This window comes from Eschrichtius robustus, chromosome 7 (genome assembly GCF_028021215.1).
Source record: "Eschrichtius robustus isolate mEscRob2 chromosome 7, mEscRob2.pri, whole genome shotgun sequence".
Taxonomy (NCBI): domain Eukaryota; kingdom Metazoa; phylum Chordata; class Mammalia; order Artiodactyla; family Eschrichtiidae; genus Eschrichtius; species Eschrichtius robustus.
The window spans coordinates 11,927,474-11,954,793 of record NC_090830.1 but is presented as its reverse complement, the minus strand read 5'-3'; the positions used below and the strand labels follow the sequence as shown (position 1 = coordinate 11,954,793).

At 41.4% G+C, this 27,320-nt stretch overlaps 1 protein-coding gene across 6 annotated transcripts in view; it reads right to left on the bottom strand.

The window, feature by feature from the left end:
• The window catches only part of PCNX2 (pecanex 2), a 302,749-nt gene that overhangs the window by 236,619 nt on the left and 38,810 nt on the right, over positions 1–27,320 (bottom strand). For all 6 annotated transcript variants that reach the window (XM_068547604.1, XM_068547601.1, XM_068547603.1 and 3 more), the window contains 5 exons: positions 24,353–24,500; positions 24,082–24,227; positions 21,676–21,769; positions 7,868–8,009; positions 2,195–2,340 (listed from right to left, as the gene is read on the bottom strand). In XM_068547604.1, coding sequence (XP_068403705.1) covers positions 2,195–2,340; positions 7,868–8,009; positions 21,676–21,769; positions 24,082–24,227; positions 24,353–24,500 — 676 coding nt within the window. The remainder of the gene's footprint in view (positions 1–2,194; positions 2,341–7,867; positions 8,010–21,675; positions 21,770–24,081; positions 24,228–24,352; positions 24,501–27,320) is intronic.

Sequence of the window (27,320 nt, the reverse complement as noted above, 5' to 3'; positions counted from 1 at the left end):
CAACAGCAACTAATCTTTAAAGAACTCTTTCTATGGCTAAGTTGGTTTAATCCTCACAACCTCCCTGTGATATAGATTATCCCCATTTGACAGTTAGGAGATTGAGGCACAGAGAGTTTCTGTAGCCATCCCAAGATCACAGCACTAGTAAGTGACGGGGCCTGGATTTGATCTCCACGAGGATCTCCAGAGCCCAGGGGCTCCCTGGATAAGGGAGGGGGGCTATCTCTACTCAGGTCACCCCTGAGCACAAAATTTAAAGCCCACCATGACTTGCAAGTGAGGTGATTAAAACTATAACACTATAACCTTTTCAAATCTATCATAATCTTCTTCATCATCCTTTTTTAGACCTTCACTGGATTTTCTGTTAATTTTTCATCACTGAGTAAATTTTAAAATAACAAACTAGAAATCACAAAAATATCTGTATTTAGTATGAAGGGTTAATGCAAGCTAGTCCAACTTTCAGTAATTTCTTTTTATTTATTTATTTATTTATTTTTGGCTGCACTGGGTCTTCGTTGCTGTGCACGAGCTTTCTCTAGTTGCGGTGAGCAGGGGCTACTCTTTGTTGTGGTGCACGGGCTTCTCATTGCGGTGGCTTCTCTTGTTGTGGAGCACGGGCTATAGGCGTACGGGCTTCAGTAGTTGTGGCACGAGGGCTCAGTAGTTGTGGCTCGTGGGCTCTAGAGCACAGGCTCGGTAGTTGTGGCGCACGGGCTTAGTTGCTCCGTGGCATGTGGGAATCTTCCCGGATGAAGGCTTGAACCCGTGGGTCCTGCATTGGCAGGCGGATTCTTAACCACTGCGCCACCAGGGAAGCCCAGTAATTTCTTTTTAAATGAATATTTCCAAAAAACTGCCTCATCTAACAGACTGTATTATCCTGAATTATTTAAGTATGAAGTCTTCGTCTTAAGTGTGTGTCCCTTGGGTAACACAGTGTTGTTAGAAAAACCATTATAACTCCATTCCCTGACTTGTGGGTCCTGAAATTTACTGTTGTAATTGTGCATGACTATAGTTTTTCAGTATGTGATCATACCATTTAAGACATTACTATAACAAGTAGTCCCTGGGGGACCAACTACAGCAAAGCAGGCAACCAGCCCTCCCACTGCCCCACTGGCTGGCATTTTTTTTCTTTTAACATCTTTATTGGAGTATAGCCAGGACATGGAAGCAACCTAAGTGTCCATTGACAGATGAATGGATAAAGAAGATGTGGCACATATATACAATGGAATATTACTCAGCCAGAAAAAGAAACAAAATCAAGTTATTTGTAGTGAGGTGGATGAACCTAGAGTCTGTCATACAGAGTGAAGTAAGTCAGAAAGAGAAAAAACAAATACCGTATGCTAACACATATGTATGGAATCTAAAAAAAAAAAGATGGTTCTGAGGAACCTAGGGACAGGACAGGAATAAAGATGCAGACGTAGAGAATGCACTGGCTGGCATCTAACAGTGAAACTCAGCATTTGCTGAAGACACCGCTAGTAACGGCATCACACATTTCCAAACCCACAGCCCTTGAAGACCACAGTGCGGTCCTCTGTATATCCTGAGGTGGGGATAAGTCCCCTACCTGGCCCCAACTCCATCACGCCTTAGCCAACCTGACCCCCCAGCCTGCGCTTCCACCTCCCCACCCAGCACCCTCCGCTCCCACAGCATTGCATCTTGAGGAGCAGTGGTGAGCAAGAGTAACAGCGTTTAAAGGAAAGATCAGCACTGAAATTACAGGACAGAGAAGAAGAACCCACGTCATGAAAGGAAAGGGCCACACATCACCAGCCCGGCCACCCCGTGTCCCTCCTCTCCTCCCCACACCACACCCAGGCACCCAGGCCCTGCCCTGTGTACAGGAGCCGCAGGCCCTCCTACAAAAATTGGCAGGCAATGAGCAGACCAAGGCATAATATTGACCCCAAAGCTAACCTTAAGGCTAAACCATTTTACCCAGTTCTCCTAGCACCCATTGTAATCGCTCAATGACAATTTCTTCAGTTGTCAAGATCTCACTGCTTCGACTCTGGGTGTGCAGCACAAAGGGTGGACACACCTTGAAAATGCCCCCAGAGAACCTCAGCCTGCGGCCAAATTCCTTGCTATCAGCACGTGAGCCCGCGCCACCACACGCCCCCTTGTGTCTTTCACCCGTACACGTGCGTGCCCGGCAGCTTACCGATCAAGTAACGCCAACAAGGTAAGGCGATCGTACCAGACTTTAATCCACTTGCCAGGGAAGATGATAAACTTGTAAAACTGCTCTCGGTTGAATTTTCCTTGTGTGGAAGAACAGGAAGAGTCTTCTAGATCCTGACTCAGATGCTTTTAGATGCCGAAAGAAAAAACAGAGAGAGGGTCTCACATTGACGTGTTATTGTCATAAATAAACCTCCTGATTTAAAAGTACTAAAAGCAAAACAAAAAAAAAAAAGTACTAAAAGCAGATGTTCAAATTCTGAAATGGAAACCAACATAGTTCATAAAAAATGGGTACCCTAAGAAAAGGATGGTGATCAACAGAAAAGGTCTTTTTTTTCAGCTCTTTTTTCTTTTTTTGTATTGATTGAAGTACACTTGATTTACAGTGTTGTGTTAGTTTCAGGTGTACAGCAAAGTGATTCAGTTACATATATATATTCTTTTTCAGATTCTTTTCCCTTATAGGTTATTACAAAATATTGAGTATAGTTCCCTGTGCTATTCAGTAGATCCTTGTTGGAGAAAAGGTCTTTTTTACCAACACACTTCAATTTCTTTATAATGTAACATTAAAATTATGCTACACATATCAAAATACTGCTGTCAGGCCAAGAAACTGCCATGAAAATAATTCTCGTGAAAGATCAGAATTCAGCAAAAGACCTTAAATGACTTAATTTTTGAAAGGTATATTATTTAATGTAATGCTGAGATAAATATTTAAATTTTACTATAAGTAAAAATATTTTCACTGACAATATGTAGGTCCTTGGTGAAGCCCAATGTAAGAAAAAATAAAATATTTATAGAAAAAATATAAGCCAATAAAAACAGAAACAAATGGGGGAATTTAATCTCAGATTGAAAACATTTTCACCCCAAATTCATTGCTGAATGGTTCTAATCCAATGGCGAGGAACTCAGTTTTGAAAAAAATTAGTCTTCATTCATTTGTCGAACAAATACTTAATGAGCCCCAGCCCCCTGTACATCTTCTATTTCTAATCTTTTTTTTTTTTTTTATAATTGTGGTTAAAAAAATACATAATGTAAAATTCACCATCTTAACCATTTTGTAAGTATACATTTCAGTAGTGACGATAATCATATTGTTGTGCAAGAGATCTCGGGAACTTTTCCATCTTGCAAAACCGAAACTGTCCACATTGAACACTGACTCCCCACTCTCCCCTCCCCGAGCCTGACAACCATCCTTCTATTTTCTGTCTCCAGGAATCTGATTCCTCTAGGGACCTCCTATAAGTGGAATTATACAGTATTTGTCCTTTTGTGACTGGCTTATTTCATTTAGCATAGTGACCTCAAGATTCATCCATGTAGCAGGTCTCAGAATTTCCTTCCTTTTTAAGGCTGAATAAAAGTCCGTTGTATGGATAGACCGCATATTGTTTATCCATTCATCTGTCGACAGACGCTGAGGTTGCTTCCCCTACCCCCTTGGTGGAATATTCGCTATTCACAATCGTGAATGAAGCTGCTGTGAACATGCACGTGCAAATATCTGTTCAAGTCCCTGCTTTAGGCTCTTTTGGATATACATCTAAAAGTGGAATTGGTGGATTATTCTAGTTTGTATTTTTATTTGTTTGCTTTTGCCCTCTATTTATCCCAAAAAGATTTTCGGTAGGCTCTAATTTCCTGTAGGCTGACTAACATAAAACACAGGAGACTGATAAGAAGGACCAAAATAAGAAAAGGGAGGAGGACAGCCCAGAAGAGCAGCCATGGAGGGGATGCTGACTTTTAAAGGTCTCACACGCTTCTCTCTGACTTACAAAGTAGAAGGCTATACTCGGGCAGACTACATAATTCTTCCTTAATTCAGTGCAAGTCGCTGATGTCAAAATGCCTGGCATGCATAAGGGCAGCACACCTGCTTCACTGGAGACCACGTGGTACCCTCCAAGGAGGCTGACTTTACCATCTCTCTGTTCCCAGATGCTAATTCCCTGACTCAGCTATAGAGCACAGAGTTATTCAGACTATAAACGCAAAAGGCATTTCAAGGGAAAGTTGATCCATCGTGAAGGGAATATACAGGTTAGCAATATACAGGATGGATTGGGCTGTATTATTACAGTAAAGTTGAGATTATAAGTGCTGTTTGTGTCTGGAATGCGACTCCAACAGAAAAGAGAGCTACGTGGAAACTGCCTGCTGTCATGTCAGCAAGAACAGCATTTTCTTCTAATGACAATGAATTTGTGGTTTAGAGTAAACCTTCCCCCACAGAAGAGATCCTTTTCCTTTATGCTCCGTGGATAAAGAGAGCAAGTAAGAAATACGTGTACAAGCTGAGCATGGTTTACCATTCTGTGATGTGGGAATTCAGGTATGATGTGTAAACAGGTCAAGGATAAGCAACAGTGAAGGTGATAGCATTCTTTTGAATAGTAAGGAAAATACTCTCCTTTAGTGAGGGTAGTTTTAGGGAAGGCTAGTATAAAAAAATCACATGAAGACTACATCTACATTTTTTGCAAAACTTATTAAAGATTCTGGCATATTGTGCTATTTATTGCTGCTTAAATGAAAATCCTTGTTTAAGAAATATCTCAATTTAATGCAAAGAAAAAATGGTTTGATTTCTGTGTTAGTTTACTAGGGTTGCTACAACAAAGTACCACAGAGGGGGTGGCTTAGACAGGAGAACTGTATATCCCCCAAGCTCCCTGAAACATTCAAGAGTTCTGTATAACTAACAAAAATTTTGATGATATTAATAACTGACACTGATTATTAAAGGCATAATTTTGCCATCTTTAATCCTAAAAACCTCACAGTAACTCTTCCACGTAGGTGTTATTATTCTGGAGGCTGAAAGCCCAAGATCAAGGTGTTGGCAGGAGTGGTTTCTTCTGAGGCCTCTCTCCTTGGCTGGCAGACGGCCGTCTTCTCCCTGTGTCTTCACATGGTTTCCCTCTGTGTGTATCTGTGTCCTGATCTCCGCTTCTTCAAAGGACACCAGCCATACTGGATTAGGTTCTACCCTAATGACCTCATTTTAACTTAATTACCTCTTTAAAGGTCCTATTCCAAATACAGTCACATTCTGAAGTCATGGGGGTTATGATGGCAGCATATGAATTTTGAGGGAGCTCAAATCAGCCCATAATAACTTCCTTTATCAGAAAATGACGTTCATCGAATTTCATTTTTTGCTTTAAATAGCAAGGAAGCACAGAGCTCGATGTTTCAGTGAATCACAGCAATTATACTTAGCCTGTTTTCTGGTATAAATTTCAAATACAAATTTTTTTTTCCCCCTGCACCGCGTGGCATGCAGGATCTTAGTTCCCTGACCCGGGATCAAACGTGAACCCCCTACAGCGGAAGCGCAGAGTCTTGACCACTGGACCACCAGGTAATAAGTCTCTCAAATTCAAATTTTTCTCATCGTTTTAATCATTCATTTATTCACTCATCCAACAAATATTTATTATGCAGATTATATAAGCCAGATATGATATGTAATATAAGCTGAAAATTCAAAGGAAAACAAGACAGAGTTTCTACCTTAAAGGGGTTTAGGAATTCCTGGGGAGTAGACAAGCCAACCAGCCTGGATAACACGGTGACACACACATACATACAAGTATAAACATGTCTATATCTGCATCTGTATACCCAGAAAGAGAGAGAGAAGTGAGCCGTGGGAGCCAATAAGGTGGTTATCCCCAGCAAGGGCACGGAATAAAGGGGTCTAACGCAGAGCTCCTGGCGAGCATCAGTAATGAAGGAGCTGCAAGGGGTGAGGACCCAGAGTGGCGACTAAGGGGGGTTCCATATCTATGACTTAGGTAAACACAGAGACACACTAACCAAGAGGCCGGTTCTGTCTCTGATTCATTAATCAAGCCTCACCCAAGAACAATCACATCACGCTGCCTGCAAGTCAGGCCTGCAAGTTTTATTCTACGATCAGAAGAAAGAGATTAGTAAAAGTAGGGGGACGGGGTGTAAATTGAACACAAGTCCTTTTTAAGACACAAGATAATTGCATTTGCTCACCACCCCCCATATGGATCTGTACTGACAGCACAATACCAAGGTCCGTTTCGTGAACCTGGATTATCAAGAACAGCTTAAATAAGGATCAGCACATTCAGTTTAAGAAGGTACGGAAGTATATAGTACATTTCAGAAATAATCTTTGGTAGAGTTAGAACATTTAAGAATGTAAAGGGGACTTCACTGGCAATTCAGTGGTTAAGACTTCGCCTTCCAGTACAGGGGGTGTGGGGTCGATCCCTGGTCGGGGAGCTAAGATTCCACGTGCGTGTGCCAAAAAACCAAAACAGAAAACAGAAGCAATATTGTAACAAATTCAATAAAGATTTTTTAAAAAAGTGGTCCACATCAAAAAAAAAAAAATCTTTAAAAATAAAAAAATTTTAAAAAAGAATGTAAAGGTCCATGCCCAAGCTAGCTCCCCCAAGCTACCTGAAAAGATCTACTGTTCAAAATAATGGTACCCTTGCAGCAACATGGATGGACCTAGAGATGATCATACTAAGCGAAGTAAGTCAGAAGGAGAAAGACAAATACCATACGAGATCACTTCTGGCTTCATTGGCTTTTTCAAGTCCTCCCTACGCAGCCCTCCCAACTCGTATCCAGTCAGCAAGAATAAAGACTCCAGAAAAACATGAGGTCAGTTAGAAGATAGCCCAACATTTTTTCTGCACATCTGAAAAATAGTGTAAAAATTCCTATCAAGCATCTTTTGGAAAAATTTGGTTAAGCACTCATGAAAACGTATATAAAACTATTATTTCTTTGTATAGGTGAGATTCTCTAGAAGAAATCAAAACACTGTCAGGAGGAAGGTAAACACAGCAATAAAGAAACTTCACACTAACTTGACAGTATCCCATCTATTACCCTCTTCCTTCAATCTGTACTTACTGAAATCCACCTTCCTTCAAGGTCTAGCCCAGTGTCTCTTCTCCTAAGGAGGCTTCTCCATCCTCACTCTCCGAAACGCCCTGATGGAATCTGGAGCTCTAAATTCATGACCGGTTGTATGTCTTTGCTCCCATGTTATCTTTTCTTTGAATTCTTTGCTCTGTGTCCCCCAGAGTCTCATTAAAGGTGTAGTGAATAAGTGAATGAACATCAGTAAGTTATCTCTTAGTAAAACAATGCAAGGCTTCATCTTTTAAGCCCCTTGATGATCATGTCATTTGCTCCAAGAATGAAGTGTCTCTTCAAGCCAAGATTCTCTTTAAAAATCTCTGCATGCTTAAAATATAAGGCTATAATAAATTAATAAAAATCCAGATATTTTCCAAACCATGGGGGGAAAAAATGCCATCCTAACCAAGTGAGCTCTTGTGGGATTTGTGCATCCCGGCAACCAAAGATCAATGTAAATGAATTTCTAATGCGTTTGGAAGAGCAATTAAGACAGTAATAATCCCTTTAGCATGAACGGAAGGGTACCTGTTATCTAAGAGGTTTCTTTTCACATTCGTTCAGTAGACTACCACAAAGTGATAGAGCCACAACCCAGGTGACATAAAATTCAGGACAAGACTGGACTAATTCTATTAGGGAATCCAACCTGGAAACAGGCTTCAGGATCCCTGCTTCTGGAACATTCACAGACGGTAACGCTGGGACGTACCCGTGGGGTCTCTGACTGGGTCCTCCGAGCCACCATCAGCAACAGCTGTTGTTGCAAGGCACTGACCACAGGGTCCCCTGAAGAAGGATCTTGACTCTCGGAAGTTGCGGTACTGGAAGTTGTGGAGCTGTTCTGTATGTCTCTGAGGATGGGCAAAACAAATGCTTCGGTTACCTGCAAGTACCGGAAGTCGTCTATTTATCACATGCAAACACAAGGACAGCAGGGATCCTTAATGCAGGTCACGGGTAAGCCTCTGCCACCTTGCATGAGCAGCTCAAAGTCGAAAATTGCGTGTGCCATGCCACCTTCAGGCAGAAGGGCCATCATCTTGCACACATTCAGCATGGAACTCCAGTTTTATTCAATCACCCAAGACGGTGTGCTTCAGAAGAGATGAGGTCCCTCCCTGGCCTCTGGGGTAAATCCTGGTCATCCCACACCCATCGTGGGAACTCCAATCACCCCGGCCAGTCCTGGCACAGGAGTGTAATGCTATTCTAAGAGGCTACCACAGAGCAAAGGGGAGGCGGCTGTGGATAAGGACGCTCACGAGCAAGTTTTTCTCTTTCTTCTTTTTTTTCAGTGTTTTTACCTTTTAAAATGTTTTTAAATTTATTTATTTTTTATTGAAGTATAGTTGATTTACAATGCTATGTTAGTTTCAGGTGTACAACAGATTCAGTTATATTTCTAGATATATATGTATATGTATATATTCTTTTCCAGATTCTTTTCCCATATAGGTTACTACAAAATATTGAGTAGAGTTCCCTGTGCTATACAGTAGGTCCTTGCTGATTATCTATTTTATATATTATAGTAGTATGTATATGTTACTCCCAAATTCCTAATTTATCCCTCCCCCACTATCTTTCCCCTTTGGTAAACATACGTTTGTTTTCTAAGTCTGTGAGTCTGTTTCTGTTTTGTAAATAAGTTCATTTGTATCATTTTTAGATTCCACATGTAAGTGATATCATACGGTATTTGTCTTTCTCTTTCTGATTTACTTCACTTAGCATGATAATCTCTAGGTCCATCCACGTTGCTGCAAATGGCATTATTTCATTCTTTTCTATAGCTGAGTAATATTCCATTGTATATATGCACCACATCTTCTTTATCCATTCATCTGTCAATGGACATTCAGGTTGCTTCCATGTCTTGGCTATTGTAAATAGTGCTGCAATGAATATTGGGGTGCGTGTACCTTTTCGGATTATGGTTTTCTCTGGATATATGCCCAAGAGTGGGATCGCCAGATCATATGGTAGCTCTATTTTTAGTTTTTTAAGGAACCTCCATACTGTCTTTCCATAATGGCTGTACCAATTTACATTCCCACCAACAGTGTAGGAGGGTTCTACTTCTTAAAAGGTAACAAAAGTAAGAGACCATCTTTCTCCTGACCTTTAGACGCTACGTGACTCAGAAACCCTTGGAGCTGCGGCAGCGATACTGCCATCGTGAGGGACAAGCCCGAGGACAGCAGAGCTGAAAGACAGAAGGAAACTAGTTTCTTGATGACCAACCAACCCTGCACTGATCACGCCTTTGGACTTCCTGTTTCTTAAATAATACATCTTACTATTGTCTCAAGCATTTTTCTTTTTTCTTTTAATATTTATTTAGTTGCACCAGGTCTTAGTGGCAGCACGCGGGCTCCTTAGTTGTGCTGCTGCCCAAGCCACCTCAAGAATGCAGACGTGGCACTAATGTCATCACCTTCTTTTTTTTTATTTATTCTTTTATTGAAGTATAGTTGATTCACAATGTTGTATTAGTTCCTGGTGTACAGCAAAGTGATTCAGTTATACATGATAAACATATTCTTTTTCATATCCTTTTCCATTACAGTTTATTACAGGATTTTGAATATAGAACCCTGTGCTATATGGTAGGACCCTGCTGTTTATCTATTTTATATATAGTAGTTTGTATCTGCTAATCCCAAACTCCCATTCCATCCCTCCCCCACCCTCTCTCCCCCTTGGCAACCACAAGTCTGTTCTCTGTGTCTGTGAGTCTGTTTCTGTTTCGTAGATACGTTCATTTGTGTCATATTTTGGATTCCACATATAAGTGATATCATATGGTATTTGTCTTTCTCTGTCTTTGACTTACTTCACTTAGTATGATCATCTCTAGGTCCATCCATGTTGCTGCAAATGGCATTATTTTGTTCTTTTTTGTAAGGCTGAGTAGTAATGCCTTCTGATTTCTACTCTCACGTTTCGGTACAAAGTTTCTAACAAGTTTTTAGATCTTTCTTTTTCCCAACTCCCTACTACTGTATTCACAAACATACAAATGCTTATTCTACAGGAACAGTGTTTAAAATACGTCCACTATTCTCACATACGTGCTCACAAACACACAGATTTCTCTACATTTTTGAGACATGATTTATGACTATTTGATGGTACATTCAATAAAGGCCTCCTTCAATAGCCATTCAATAATGGTTTCTAAGTAAAGAACCACTTAGGAAACATCGTACATTAACAGCAGGGTTCGAGAAATGAGTCAGGTGGGATAAGCACATGGACTTTGGAAACCTAAAAGTCCCGTCCTTCCATTATTTGTATGATTGCTCCATAGAGAGTGCTTTTGCTTCCTTTCCATACTAGTGGTGCAATGTGTGTCACTAATAGAGACAAAAAGTTAGATTTACAAAGACAGTGTTCATTCAAGCTTTTGTACTTCGTACAGAAACCTCTGAGGACTGTAATTCTGTCATTTCAGAGCTAAATACAATAGGATCGAAAACATCTTGTTAATACAAATTTAGAGAAACCGAAAACTCAGCAAATGCCAGCACTTCACTAAAGCCAGAAGACTGATCTGACTTCACTGTAGGTAATGTAGGTGATGATTATAAATAGGCAGAAGCAGTATGGAAATGTGAGGAAATCTAGACAGTGTACAGCGCCCTCTATTGCCAACTGAATTAAACTAAGAACGGACTACTGTGGAAGGTGTAACAAAGTTACTTCAGAGCAACCTTCCTCCTGCCAGGGCCTCCTGGCAGGAAACATGGTCCAAAAGGAAGTGTCAATACAGCTGAATTTTTTTGCATGTTTTTGATGACAAAATAAAAACAATAACAGGTAACATTATCTTCCTGCGCAAGCCATTTAAAAATCCTATGTAAAAATCTAGGGTTTGGTTTTCTTTTCAAAATCTTTTGGATGAGTTCTAGAATTAAACAGAACTAGGCTTGAATTATTGCTCTACTATTTACTATCTGTGACTATAACAATGTTGTTTTCTTACCTCAAATCCTCACCTATAAACAGCAAGGTCCTACTGTATAGCACACGGAACTATATTTAATATCCTGTGATAAACCATAATGGAAAAGAATATGAAAAAGAATGTATATATATGTATAACTGAATCATTCTGTTGTATAGCAGAAATTAACACACCATTGTAAATCAACTACACTTCAACAAAATAAATTTTTTAAAAGATCCTCACCTATAAAATAGGGATGATGTCTTCCTCGTAGAGACTGCTGTAAGAATTAAATCAGACTGGATACGGTGCCTCTCATATATCAGACACTTAATAACCATACCTAATCTTCCTATTTCTTTCTACTGATATAGGACCTGACTTTGCTCATTCTCATATTAAACAGTAAACTGACCCCTATGCTTTTCACACAAATAACATATTAATTCTAGTTGTCTCTATTAGCAGGAATGGGGTAAGAGTGTCTTGCTCTCAACTCATACCTAATCCTTTTTTAAAAAAATAAAGACAAATGCAAACAGCATGTCAAGCTCCCCCTTAAGCTCTTTTTACACGAAGCGTGATGATATTAAGAAAGATTCTTTTGTTTTTGTTTTTTTTTTTGGCTGCACTGGGTCTTCGTTGCTGCGCACAGGCTTTCTCTAGTTGTGGCGAGGGGGGCTACTCTTCGTTGCGATGCACAGGCTTCTTATTGCGGTGGCTTCTCTTGTCGTGGAGCACGGGCTCTAGGCACGTGAGCTTCAGTAGTTGTGGCACGCGAGCTCAGAAGTTGTGGCTCGCGGGCTTTAGAGCGCAGGCTCAGTAGTTGTGGCGCACGGGCTTAGTTGCTCCGCGGCACGTGGGATCTTCCCAGACCAGGGATCGAAACTGTGTCCCCTGCATTGGCAGGTGGATTCTTAACCACTGCGCCACCAGGGAAGTCCCAGAAAGATTCTTTTCTGAGCTTTATGACTGGTATGTCCTCACCAGAAAACCTGTCTTGTCATGTGTGTATGGGCTTCCTATTTGGCCAGGAGGAGACGTGTAACGCTGCTTCCAGAGGGTAAAGAGATTTATCTTCTTCGTGTGGCATAGGTTTCTGGGGTCCTAATGTTGAAGTTGTAATCCGCGGGCACTAGCTTGTCCACTCAGGAACCAAAGAGGCTATGACGTCACAAAAATCACTCAGTGGACAGAGCTCTTCCTATACCAACCCTCCAAGAATTCCCACCCATCTTCCTTTTCTTGTATCTCTCTCAGACTATCTGCTACTTATTCTCCTGAGAGAATAGTAGCTATTCTATGGGCTGTGAGCTCAAGGATCATCCAAAAAGTCTCTGTTGGGGGGATGGATAAATTAGGAGTTTAGGAGTAACAGATACACACTACTATATATAAAATAGATAAGCAACAAGGACCTACCACGTAGCATAGGGAACTCTACTCAATATTTTATAATAAGCTATATGGGAAAAGAATCTGGAAAAGAATGGATATGTATAACTGAATCACTTGGCTGTCCACCTGAAATTAGCACAACATTGTAAATCAACTATACTTCAATTAAAAAAAAAATCTCAAAAAAGAGTCTCTGTTTCACTAACTTAAGGCTGGAGATTTCCCCCCATATTAATAAATATAATGTGAAAGTGCTAAGTTTCGAGAGACATTTCTTCCTCTAAAATAGCAATGGAAATGGAAGTATTCCAACCCTGTAGTAATTACACTCTGAACTACAACAGAGCAGCAGTTGCACATGTGGCCTTGGTTTTCTTGCTCTCTGGTTTATCTCTGGACAACTAGTTTGGTTCAGAGCTAGAGCAGAGATAAATTTATTTAAACGAGATCGAATCCAGAACAACAGCAGAAATAGTGATTCATGGTGGAAACTACAAAAAGAGCAGCCACTAGAAGGAAATAAAGATGGACCAGGGGCCAGAAGGGTGCACTTTCTTATGGACAGAGCTGGGTCTCAAAGTCACAGCGACCCCATTGCGCTATATTGCTCTCCCCAGGTTTTCACTCATCTAAGCTTCTGTAAGCAACAGATAACTGAAATACATGTGCTGCTGCATTTTCCCATTGATGTGGAAAGAAATCCTTGAACTTCTTCATCTTCCCCGGAACTCAAAACTTACAATCCACCCTCCCGAGGAAGAGGGCCTCTCTTTTTCTGCCTGTCCTTCCTTGTTTTCCAGGCTTACTCGGGGGCCATGGGAACAAGCCACCCAGAGGAGCAAGCCTAGAGATGAAAGTCCAGCCACGCGTTCAATATGTGGGATATTTAAATAAAGCAGCACTGTTTTGGAAACTATAACCTGTTATTTAGAATTTGAACAGGGATTCTTGTTTTAAAGTCTGCAAACAACTCTTCTTTTATAGGACAGCAAGATTCGTCTGTGCATTTGAGAAAAAGGGAACACCAGCCTGGGAGCTTGTGAGGGCCTCCAGCACGGGATCTGACTGCCATCATGTGGCAGCCGGGGCTAGGACCACAGGGAAAGAATCCCACCGTGTGGCAGGGCCTCTTCCCAGGGATTCAGAGAACAGAAGTCTTTCTAGAGTCAACCTCATAAACTCTCCATCCTTATGACTCTGTGCCTGGATGAAAGTTTAATCTCTCTAGTGTGTCTAAGAAAACAAAGCAGGACTACAGTGAAAGGATCTGAGAGTAACAACCGGAAAACAAGAGAGAGGACACAGGAATATGGACAGCAGGAACTCTTTAGAGGCAAACCCCTGCACGGTCACCTGCTTTTTTCCAGATACTTCCACCTCTATGTGGGTGATCAAAGGCACCAAGAACCCCCGGAAGTTTTTTAATTAACTCGGTAACACATAACTCTATCATGCAAAGCAACAGAGTGAGGCAGCTATACACATATTCTCAAAATTTATCATTGGAGTTGACGTTTTCAACTCATGCTTGAATGGTACACAGAACTGGGCATATCTGATATGCCTGGATATGCAAACCAGGGATCACTATTTCTTCTGACTAACGTTAAGAAGAAGGTCTAAAAGAGGTGATCATTTTTTACAATTTTCTGCCTGCTTACCTTCTTTGAGACCAAGGTACACACTTAAGCACGGTGGCTTTAAAGGGCTTTCCTGAGAGTTGATCCCAGTAAGTAACAGAGGCTTTACTAAGACCAGGGTCAGAGAGGCTACTAATAATAATGTCAACAAAAATGTCAAAACTCTGAGAAGGCCATAAAGATTAAGTGCACCTCAATCTACCTTTGGAATATAGTACATAATGGGTTTAGAGGTTAGAGTAGCTTTCAAAAATAAGCCTAATGTATGACCATAACAATATCTGTTTCGATATGTACTATAACGATTCATAAACAAATAGAAGCCCAAAATAAGTGAATCCGGACAAATAAATAGATGATTACCCATGTAATCTACTCTACTTTTTAAATAGAAACAACAGAGGTACAAAAATCCCCAATAAAAACCCTGTAAACTAAACTTGCTCCAGAATGAGTCTTTCCATTCAGTAGCCTACCAAGCCTATTTTACGAGTAATAGATACTCAAAATGAATATAAATACTATGTCTTTCCATAGGATTTCACTGGAGAGCAGACAATATGCATTTTTGTATGCATTTTAAAAAAATTTTTATATGCATTTTCATGAGGTTGCTTATGACACTAGCAAAGGTTTTCTAATACTAAAGCATGGTTATGTATCTTTTACAAGAGAAAGCTCTTCTATGTTACTTGGAAGAATTTATAGACGAAAGAAATGTAAATCTTTGCTGAACACAGAACAGAAACTATCAAGCTTTCATTGCAAGACCTCCAGGGGAAATAACAAAAGTCCACTCTGCAGTGAACCCTTCAGACACAAAACACACTTCAACTTTTAGGCAGCTTCACCTTCAACTTCCTAGGCAGACAGCCTACTTCAACTTTGATTTTCTAGGTAGATGAGCTCATATTAGGCTCTGAGCTGCTGAATCAGTCCTGTGTCCTGGGTAATGAATTTATCCTCTGAAATATTTTTTTAAGTAGCAATTCCACATTCTGCAATTCAAGCCATAGTTCCCTTATTCTAGTTTCTGGGGAAAGCAGAACTACATGAGATAGTGTTACCAAAGGTACCTGCTTTCTGGACAGTTATTGTACAACCGGAAAATACTGCTTATATTTCTTCGGCAGTCAATGAGAAATGTATCGGTTCCCACAATGACAGAGAGGCCAAGGAGGGAAATTCGTTTCCTCTCCTGGTTTCCTCCAGGAATCCCCAAAGAGACATGGAAGTTACATTGCAAACCATTCCCTATTCATACTTGGGAGTTAGGGATATAAAACTGTCACATGGCAACTAGGCTTAACAATGGCGAAGAGGAATGGTGTTCTTGCCAATAATAAGAATCAGTGGTTTAATGCTAGTTAGAGGCAATCCTAGCCACTGAAGTCGCCTCAGAGGGAAAAGGCTGCTTTTCTAATATCTTCCATGGCTGAAGGGCTTAGAAACTGCCCCAACTAGGAATCCTTCCAAGTTCAAAATCAAAGTTTATGTCTACTACAGTAGGAGAACTCTAAATGTAATGGCATTGAAAGCCAGAAATAAAATAGTAAACTACCTTCTGTAAAACTGCCACAGAAGCCAAAACGCTAGAACACAACAGGCTGACAGGGAGAATACAAAGTACCTAACCACCTTAAAATCTCGTAAAGTGACTCATAAAAGCGCTAGAGGAAAGGCTTCCCTTGGCCTTTTGCTCTTTTGCTGTATAAAGTCATGGTGAACTTCAGCCACTGTCCTACTGCTTGTCTTTGGAGACAGTTTAACAATAGCTAACATTTTCTCAGTGCCCCCATGAGAGGTACTGTGTTAAGCGCCGCGTATACTATTATATTTAGCTTTCAAAGCCGCCCACTGAATTTATTACTAGTATTATTTCCATCTATGCATTAGAAAACCGGTGCTTAAGATGGTTAAGTAAAGCTGCTCGACGTCAAACCAAAAGCTACTCTTCGTGCAGGAACGGGAACGTGGGCCAGTCCAAGGCGAAAGTTCAAGTTCACGCCACAGGACACGACCCCTCTGATGTCAGGGAAGTGTGGACCCCAATGTCAGCTTTTCCATCACAGTTACCTCCCATATGGACAGAGAGAATCGTTTCCTCCTCACTGAGTGGAACACAGGACTGGAGAATCTAATTGGAGACTCAACCTTGATTTCTATGGAGAGGGGTTAAAAAAGTCATTTTGCAGGGGGTTTCCTTCCACTTTTAAAAGGAGAAGGTAACATTCTGTATTCAAATATGTAGACCAGGCAAACTGTTATTGTTTCTGGCCCTTCCCCTCCAACAACCGCAAGGTGAGAGAGTTATCTGTGGATGTTCTTTTGATAATCCCACCTTCACTGGGCTGTTTCTCTCTGCAAAGAGGTCTAATTACCCCTGCTGCAAATAGAACAAAGCGTGAGTTCCTTCACGGACCACCTCTGCCCCTCCTGCTTGCCGCTTACCTGCTATCCCTAAATGCCTGGCTCACGTTTGCTGTCCAGAACTCTGATTGGACTGTCTTTGTCATTTCCAATGATTAACTTGATTCAATTCACTATTTACTGAACACCTACCTACAGAGGGCTAAGTGAGGGCTATCAAGGCACCCTAGCCATGGTCACTTTTCTTTAGACAAGAACAGTCTGGAAGAAGAGCTGGGAGTCCCCTGCACCTGGGAGAATGCGGTAAGCACTCCTCTGACGACAGCATGGAGGGATGGATTTATTACCAGGGTAGGGACAAGGGAAAGACGGATAAAAGAGGCAGATGGTAATTTGTGCTTTGAAGGAAGAGAATTCCAGAAGGTAGAAGTGAGTGGAGAAGGGCGTTCTAGGCAAAGAAGGGCAGATACCAGGAAGAGGAAGGTCTGAAGGTCGGTTCCACGGGCCTCAGGGGGAGGAGAGGCGAGGCAGGGGCTGCAAAGGGGGCCTGGAGGAGCCGGGGGCCACATAAGGGCACCCCGAGATCACATGTGTTAGCAAGGGGGCTGCTCCACCCAGGTCTCAGAGTACCAGGGGAGGGCTCGGGCTTAGGGAGCCCACAGGCCACGGCCAACCACAAACATGCCATCTGTGGCCGGTGGCATTTCAAAAAAAATTAAAATCCACAACATTAAACAAAATAGATTTTTACAGATACATGGGCATTTTTAGCTCCTTGTTGAAAGAACTGGAAAATCTGCTCACCCAGGCCTCCCAAGCTGGCATAAGCACCCTGAAGATAAGAAGCAGCAGCCCTCTGAGGGCAGGACAAATACCCTCCAAAGGACTCAGCACCCAACACCCTTAGCATTCAACCCTGGGCCCACTTCACCTGACTGGGCGCCAGGGAACTGAGGCTGCAGCCCCTGCTGGGGGGAGGGTGCAGGGGGTGAGATTTAAGTGTCCCCTGGCCACTTACTTAGCTACTGAGGTTGGGCTTGTTTCTTCACCAGTCTTAGTTTCCTTTTCTGTCAAATGGAGTGAATATCACCTACCTCCGTTTTGTCGGGCGGATGAAATGGGATAATTTAACAGTTAGCACAGTGCTTAGTGCAAAATACACCTTTAATAAGCGATGGCTGCTGCCACCATAATCATGACAGGAAAACACCTCCTTCAGGGCCAGGAACTGCCAGGACGTTGCTTCCCACAGAAAGACTCAAGGCACACTGGAACACAGGTGTAAGGTGTGAGTGCCCTGGCCCTTCCAAGTTACAAATTCCTGACCTGCTGTCATTGCACTTGATCAGCTGCGTGCTGCTCTGATGTGTCTTTACCTGTAGCTTTAAAGAAACAGATGGGGCTTCCCTGGTGGCACAGTGGTTAAGAATCCGCCTGCCAATGCAGGGGACACGGGTTTGAGCCCTGGTCCAGGAAGATCCCACATGCCGCGGAGCAACTAAGCCCGTGCGCCACAACTACTGAGCCTGCGCTCCAGAGCCCGGGAGCCACAACTACTGAAGCCCACGTGCCTAGAGCCCGTGCTCCACAACAAGAGAAGCCACCGCAATGAGAAGCCCGTGCACTGCAACGAAGAGTAGCCCCCGCTCACGGCAACCAGAGAAAAGCCTGCACTCAGCAACGAAGACCCAACTCAGCCAAAAATAAAATAAAATAAAAAATTTTTAAAAAAAAGTAACGGATGACACACGCACACAGGTATGTTAATGCAGGGATTAACATATTCAAATTCAACCAGCTTGCTTGCTGTCATCCTATTTTAGCACAAGTTTTCTTTCATACAACCAATTCGAAAATACCCAAACCGTCACTACAACACGCGCTCCCATGGAAGCCAAGGCTTATTACAAATCCAAAGAAATTAGCCTCCCGTGCATGGGTGGCATGGCTTTCAACATCTCTGAGTCTGAGGAGTGTGAGGCTGTTGGAACATCTACCATAAGCCTGTCAGACAGCAGTTGAAATTCAGAAGATCATCTGACACTATAGAGGAATGAGCCATTTTTTCTGAGCATGAATTAAACAGATGGCGTCCCCGTAAGTGCTTTTCCAGAACTGCCCCGGGAACAGCTTCAATGCTATAATTTTGCTAAGTGAAGTGACTAGAGTTTTGTGCTCGAGCATCAAACAGGAAGCACCATACATCTCCTATGACCACATGGGCCACTGAAAGGCCACAGTACTCCAGAACAAAGTCCCCTCTAAAGGACTAACTTATTTCAAAGAGTAGACAGTACAGAGGACATGTATATTCTCAAGTAATAGTCTACACATATAATAGCAGACATGTATATTATTTTTTTATCTTTAGGCACAAGAAGGAGATGTGCATGGCTATGGGCCATTCTTTCCTAGAACTCTTAACACCAATGCCCTGTCAAACTACCTTGGGGAAAGAGCAGGGAGTCAAGCACTTAGAACTTAGCATGTGGTGCTGGTGGACCAAGACCTTGTCCATCGGAACGTTCACATACAAGAAATGTAAGAGATAGACAGGGACATTTATAAAAGAAAGCTGCTTTTATAAAATTAGATCATTATTCTCTTTAAAGAGGCACAGTCATTAATTCAATTGCCATTTAACCAGAAGGAGAGTCCTCAGGTGTCATCTGCCGATTTTTGTTGCCCGGCATCCATCCACCCAACTCCAAATTTCCCTCTGAAGAGCTGCCCCCATACATTCTCAGAGGGAACCTGTCCAGCTTCGTCTATGAACATAGATCCCAGCCAAGTACTTGCCTTGGTAATCGGGCTCAGGATTCCAGGCGGCCCAGTCAGAACGAAGGAGATACAGAGTGAGACTTATATTGGGGTTTATGGGAAAGAAGCATCTTTTACCCAGTGGACATGAGTGAGAGAAGACATAAGTGGGGCTGCTGCAGACATCTTTTGACTGTCAGGGTGAAGTGTTTGAGAGTGATATCAAAACAAAGCAATGGGAGGGTGATTGAGAAAGAGAAACCACACCCTTGAAAATACCTACCCAAGACGTCTCCGTTACCTGGCCCCCAAATTCCCATTTTGGTGAAGCCTGTTGGACTTGGATTTCTCTCATGTGTAACAGAAAGGGTCTAACTGTTCTATGTACGTGAAGAGGCAGATCTAGGAAAGTAATGACATTCTGGGGCTCCTCTAAGCCACAGGGCTTGACAGGAAAGCTCAGCACAAACACATGTGGTGCTGTCCAGCAGTGCCCAAACCTACCCTGGCCAAAAGCTCTTTCACCAGAGTAAATGCACCGTGGCAAAGCTAAGCCCAGGCAGGTCTCGAAATGGAGGGCAAGTCAAACAAAAAAGAGCTCTAACGTGGGAAAGAAATGCAGAGGAAACAAAAGAAAGCAAGAATTGGAGGAAAACTAATAAAGAGAGAGAAATTAAGGGGAGAAAGTGAGTTAATGGTGTCTCTTGGTGAGGCATGGTCTAAGGAAGCGGGGCTTACTGAAAAACCTATAGGTACTCTCTTTCATTCTTACCTGCACACTGTGTATTTTTAGTTTTTTAAGGCTCTGGATATGTGGTCTTATTCTAACTGGCATTACCGGCAAAAGCAGTTCAAGTATTTTCCTCGGGGAAAAGTCTAGTCCATTTATCTGGGAAAATAAACATTAAAAAGCCATGTAAATTTATTTGGGGATAAAATGGGAGGCGTGTTTTTGTTCCAAATTTAGTTTAGAAATACTACAGCTTTCAACTGAGGACTGCAGAATAACAGGACAGCTTTTCAAGCTGTGCTCTCATGTGATTAAATATTTTGTCTGAAGAAAGCCGCCACCTTAGGTGACTGAACTCATCAAACCACTGTAACAAAATGTCTCAGAGGCTGGAACTAAGATGGGGGTGGCAGACTGCTCTCTCCTCTTGGGTCTCCATTGGCATGAGCGCTTTGCATGCTTTCTGGCTGGAGAAGGAGAATTTTGTTGTGTCTGTTTTGATTGGAACTTGGGTACCTGAGGAAGACAGAGGAAGAGTGGAAGGCATGTGGGTGATGGAGGCGGTGCCTGTCTCCCCCCAGGACTGACTCTGGACCCGAGCAGCCTGCTTCAGGGTCGGCGCCCAGGTGGGGTGGTGAGGCCAGGAGAGCTATCACTTAGCGCACCCATCAGATCTACCATGACGGCTGACACCAGCATTCCTGAGAAGGTGAGAAGCAGCAGGGGTGACCAGAGGACACCCTAAAAGGCTGCCACATGCCAGAATCCCACCTGGAGGCCAGATTGCAGGGGCAAGAACAGACTTTGTTCTAGGCACACTGGACGCTCCCTTCGAACTTCCCAGGCATACCTGGTAAGGAAACTTTGACCTTAGGAAGGAACACTGCACCCCAGAATCTGGAAGTAGGGTTCCTGTAACTCCCTTGACCCTCTCCAGGCGTGAAGCCTAAGGCATGCCCTTGTGTGACATCACACAAGTCTTCCGTATATCCTCAAATAGGCGTACACCTCTAGAGAAATGTACATGAAAAGTCTCCTCCCTTACTCAGAGCAAGCCACTGAGGCACGGCCCTGTGGGCTACCCTCAAAGAATCTTGAAGTCCAGGACGAAGGATGAATTCGGTCCACCACTGGTAAGATTTACAGCTTGCCCAACGCCACCGTTAATCCACGTACGTTCTGGATACGCAAGCGAATTCAATATCAACTTAATTAACGTGATCAGGAAAGTTACTCAACACACGCTAAAGGAGAAGAGAAAGGATGTTTAGATCATCTATCTACAAAAGAGCTTGCCAGCGCAGATGAGAACTAACCACATCTCTAGTCCGTTCCTTGAGACAAATTTAATAACTCGTTCTTGGGCTGCATCACCACCTTTCCCATAATTGTTTACACAGGGTTCCCCTCTATTTATGCCTACGTGTTATATTCATTTTTGGAAGTGGCTACTATGAAAGTGGTTCTGTTTATTTTCAATTATTCTACAATATCTGATTTTCTTTTTCTTTCACGTGAAACCCACATGCTTTGCCGCCTACAGACGGATTATCACATTCATTCTACACCAGGACCTTCACTTCATTTACACTCAGAGTCAGTTGCATGTAAGTTGCTGGGGGCAGCAACGCGACACCTTCCCCAACCTGAAAACAAGCCCCACTTACCCAGCGTGAGAGAAGCCGTCATAATTTGATGGTTGATGCTGGAAAGGGCCTTCTTTCTGATTTCCAGACTTTAAGTAACAGGATTTAATTTCCCCTGCAAAATTTCGGCAAAGAATGGTACACAGTTATTTGTATATGATCATTTCCGCGTATAATTTTTCCAAGTTAGAGGGAACTCATTTTGGACTATTTTAATGATAATTGTTGGTAGTCTAGGTCCATTCTTTGTATTTCTCCATAGAATGTGTAACTTCGCTAAGAAAATCGTGACGTACCTCTCTGATAATATGCTTAGACAAGTTTGACTCAGTTACTTATTTTTCACTGAAGTATAGTTGATTCACAGTGTTGTGTTAGTTTCAGGTGTACAGCAAAGTGAATCAGTTATACATATATATATACATTCTTTTTCAGATTCTTTTCCATTATAGCTTATTACAAGATATTGAATATAGTTCCCTGTGCTATACAGTAGGTCCTTGTTGTCTATCTATTTTATGTATAATAGTGTGTATCTGTTAATCCCAAACTCCCAATTTATCCCTCCCCGCTTTTCCACTTTGGCAACCATAAATTTGTTTTCTATGTCTGTGAGTTTGTTTCTGTTCATTTGTGCCATTTTTTAAGATTCCACATATAAGTGATATCACATGACTCAGTTACTTATTACTTAATTGCTTTTCATCGATTAATTTGTACCATTTCTAATCCCCTTCTGTATATTCTTTTCAATGAATTTCTTTTGTATATTCTCTTCATGGGTCTTGTTTTTTTTTTTGTATCATGTGCAGAAGAGGCTTATCAAGTGTGTGGTTTTGATCGGTGGACCACGAGGGGCCATCCCAACCTTTGAATTTGCAGATGAGCATTGGCATAGCTGCTGACTGGTATGTCAGCCTGGTAATGAGGAAAAGCAAGAGATGGAATTAAGTTGCGGAGTTAAATTAGCCTGCTAAAGTGGTTCAGGGTATTGAGGTGTGAAAATCAGTTCACTTTGTAAATGTATACGGTCTCTCCCCAGAAGAGGTTTTAGGCGTACTTTCTTCAGGTGACAAGGAAGCATAATTAACCTTGTCTGTTATGAGCAGCTGCAATGTAGTCTGCAGTGCTGGACCTCAACTTCAAGGTTGTCCCCCCAAAAGAAACATTGACAATGACATCCACGGCCCCTCTGCAGGCTTTGATAGAAGTGCTAATGTTGTTCTTCATAATGTAAAAGTCTCTTTGTACTTCTGCAGATGCAAAAGCACTTCAAACTATAAACTACTGATCTATATAGAGAGGGTAATATATCATTTATTATCCAAACCAGGATCCTTGTGAGAGTAGAATAATAAGTTTACATTGATCTATAAGGGACTTAACCCAAGACCAGACCTACAAAAACTAAGACCTATATCCCTTATCCAAGGAACCTTGAATTTGCCATTTAATGGTTCTTCCTTCCTTTCCTTCTTTCTTTCTTTCTCTTTCTTCCTTCCTTCCTTCCTCTCTATTACTTTTTAAAATCTTTTTTATAACAAGGTATTAAAAATATATCAAGGTCAGATTTTCAACATATATCCAGTGAATATTTCTTAGGTGCTGGGCATTACCTTCCCAAAGTTTACAACTGTGAGGGAGAAAATGTCACTAATCAAATTACTATAAGTCAATAAACAATTAGAAGCTGTAACAGTCTCAAAGAAGGAAAAGGATAGGGTGTTAGGAAAGCAAAAGAGCAGAGGAACCTGATTAAACCTGGGAAATCCAGGAAAGGTTTTCCTGAAGAACTTTCTTTAGAATTGAGATCCGAAGGATAAATGGCACAATGTGGGCACAGGGACACGGTATGTGCAAAGGCCCTGAGGCAGGAGGGCGCACGCTCTGTTCTAAGAACACTATGTGTGAGCAAGCAGAACTAAGCCTTCCTGTTCCAGTCCAGTATGGGTATCCCCCGCTTTTTGTAAGTTCGCTTTACGCCACCTCACTTTTTACGGAAGACCTATCTTAGTACATGTTTTTGCTAACTGAAAGAAATCCGAAAATTTTTTCTGCTTCTAAAAGGCTAAAAGTGAAAATAGCATTCAGCGTTTGTTTTGCAGTGAGTTGTATAGCCAGCTCACACCCCAAGCGATAAGAGTAGCATCACCAAGCTCCCTCCCCACAAACTACCCAGTATCTCAGCATCAGGCTGCCATAGCTTTGAATTAGGACCATCTGTGTCTTACATTGATGTATTTTTTGCATCCTTAGGTAACTGCCTCTTCGCTTTACACCATTTCAGTTTAGGAAAGATCTCGTAGGACCACTCTACTTGCAGATAGAGGGGAAACCTGTCCTCAGGCTAAGAGACCACATGGGACCTTGAGAAAGCTGCCAGCCTTCCCCCTTCTACGTCATAAGTAAAGAGCTCTAAAGACTTACCATGTTCATCAATAAAGACGTGCATCGCATCCACAGACATCTCATCTTGCACAGATGTTTCAGGCCCACTGATGACTTGCAGCACAGAACTATCTTGTTGGGAAGTTACCCTGTAGATTATCTGCCTTTGTCTATTGCCCTGGAAACTTAACATATATAAAAATTTCAAAAACAGTGTGGAACGCCTCCTTACCCTTAACAAAGCGTTAAAAGAAGCAGCCAGTAAATGAGGCTGCACCAGCATGAAGCTATGTAAGTAAGTTATTCTTACAGGGTCGGGATCTTGGCAGGCTCAGTGAGCCCGGGGCTGGTGCTGGTGTGCTCTTGACTTTGCACGTCTGGTTTTCCTTGCTTGGCATTGGGTCCACTGGGTTTCTCACTTTCTAAGATTTCCTCCTTTTTCTCCTGGGAACAGTTATCTGGAAAACATTGCTTTATGTGTTAACATAATATTAAATAAGAAATTAAGGTGAAAACACTTGGAAACAAGTTACCAAAACTGAAGCAAGAATAGGTAGAAAATCTAAATAGCTCCTATGAACTCAGAATAAATACATTTTAAATAAATTAAATAAATTTTATTTAAATAAATTTTCATTTTACTAATTATGAAAGTACCTAAGTATTTTTGAAAAAGAGAAGTGTGTATCTGTCAGAGACATGTTATTTAGACATCTACAAATACCATCACTTTACATATGGATTCAAGGACTCCTTTATAATACTCCAGTGACCACTGGCTTACCCAGTTGAAAATCATCCTTTTGGCTCACTTAGTTCTGAAAGGTTCATAACTCATACATGAACAGCATCGATGAAAAAACCTGCATAAATACCCTGGCGATTTTGGAGTAAGGTCTCATTTTTCATTTTAAAACCTTATCAGTCTTTCCTTCTCACTCATTCTCAAAATCTAAATTTTCAAGCTGAACGTAGAATTGGCCTCTTCATAAAGTAGATGCTCATTAAGTATAGCTGACTTTGAACCATACCTTGGCACTATGGAGGACTCAGTGAGATACTATGCCTACTCCTTACCCTGAGAATATTTGAAGATGAATTAGAATTCCAAGATCAATAGGTATATATCGGGTTTTTGAATCTTTAGAATCCTCTTTAAATAATGGACCAAAACAAGGGTCTTAGTTTACACCATTATGCAAAGTGGAATGACCCCTGAGGGTCAGCCGTCCTTAACTAAAGATACACCCAATGGCCGCTTTTAAGGTCACAGTGTCCTCTGTATTCCCATGACCAAAGATACCAATAGCTATCTTCTTCTGCATAAATTTTTGCCTGAGAGAAGAACACGATTGAGTGGTTTGAACCTACAGGCTCTTTCAAGACATGCCATTCAGAAAGCCCACCAAGATCTGTCTCAAAAGATGAAGTGGGGTCTAAATCACATCATCATGTATACAACAAAGTTTTTCATCCTTGGACTTGAAGTACTTAGAGAAACATTGCTGGCTTCCAAGTGAGTCCTAAAGATAAATATTCCCAGTGCATCTGTGAAACGATTAGAATTTCTTTGGTACAAAAATGTTTGCCTTTCATTTGACAGCTTGTCAGGATAGAAGCTTTCACAGTTTTCAAGAAACACATTTGTGAGAAAGTGCTATCATAACAAATAGCTTTAGCCAGTGATCACATCGCGTAAAAACTGCAGGGAGGCACGTTTAGACAACTCCACCTTCTGACACTATGTGTATATGGACTCATCCATTCACTTCACTTTTAATACCTTAGTCTCTCCTTCCCTTAAATGGGCACATTACATATGTCAACCTATGGGGTTATTTTTTTTTATTCTTCCCTTTAAAAATACACGTTTATAGGAATTTTCTGTTTCTAAAAATAGTACACATGAATGCCATGTAATTTAAAACTAGAGAAAAGGAAAAAAAATCTTAAATTACTCTTAACCCCACCATGCTGACACAGGAGCCAATATGATAATATCACACCAGTATTTTTTTCTAGGCATCATTTTTTTTTCCCAAAACTTAAGTCATAATACAGATGTTGATTTATAACTGTTCTATTTGACTTAAAGTATTGTAAGTATTTAATGACATTAGATATTCTTCTACATCATCTACATTATCTAAAAATGGAAGTTATATAATATTACATTAATATAATTTACTAAACTAAATAGCACAGTTAGAAAACAACTGTTGTTTTATAGCTGTTCTATTTATCTTAAAGTATTATAAATATTTAATTACATGAGATATTCTTCTACATTATCCAAAAATTGAAGTATATACTACATTTAAAAGTATAATTTATTAAACTAGACCCCTACTGTTATAAATTTAGGGTCTTTCAATATTTCTATACTACAGATAATTCTTCAATAACCATCTTCACGTGCATCATGATTATTTTCTTAGAAAGTCTAGAAGAAACTGAATATACAAATGGATAATAGCCAGACAATATATATAAAAATAGAACTCTGACCTACAATCTACAGCAACCAGCCCAGAAAACCAACCCATAATCTACAGTAACCAGCCAGGAAACCAATACACTATGTACAAGTCAGACTTGTAGGAAATCAGACCACTATTTCTAGCAAACAGCTCAGAAAGCCAAATAATAACCCCTATAACTATCAGTCCCAAATGGCCAGGACTTGAATAATAACAGAGCTTCCCTAATTTTTGCCGCTGATTCCAACCAGAGAAATCCAACCAATCAGAAGGAGCCAAATACGCTCCCCTAACCAATCACATAGCGTGCTCTAATTATCCCACCTCCAGCTTCCCCAGGCCAACAGCCTGCAATCACACCCAAAGCCTTCCTTTCTTCCACTACAAAGCTTTCCCACTCCTCTGCCTGCCTTGGAGTCGCTGCCAAAATGCTGGTGGCTGACTCTCGCTGTAGCAAGCTCTGAATAATAGCCTTACTTCTTCTCATTTGAGCAGTCTTTGTTTATTTCCACAAAGTAAAATAAAGCTGTATCAAAAGAAAACAAAAACATGGCTTTAAAGGCTGTTGATAAGGCTGTGGTTTTCCATAACCTCAAATTCTAGAATATCCCCAAGACCTAAAGATAATCTAAAGGCCTTTGTGGAGATGACCTGGGTTGGAAATAAGAGCACCATAGAGGGCTTCCCTGGTGGCACAGTGGTTAAGAATCCGCCTGCCAACACAGGGGACACAGGTTCGAGCCCTGGCCCGGGAAGATCCCACATGCCGTGGAGCAACTAAGCCCGTGCGCCACAACT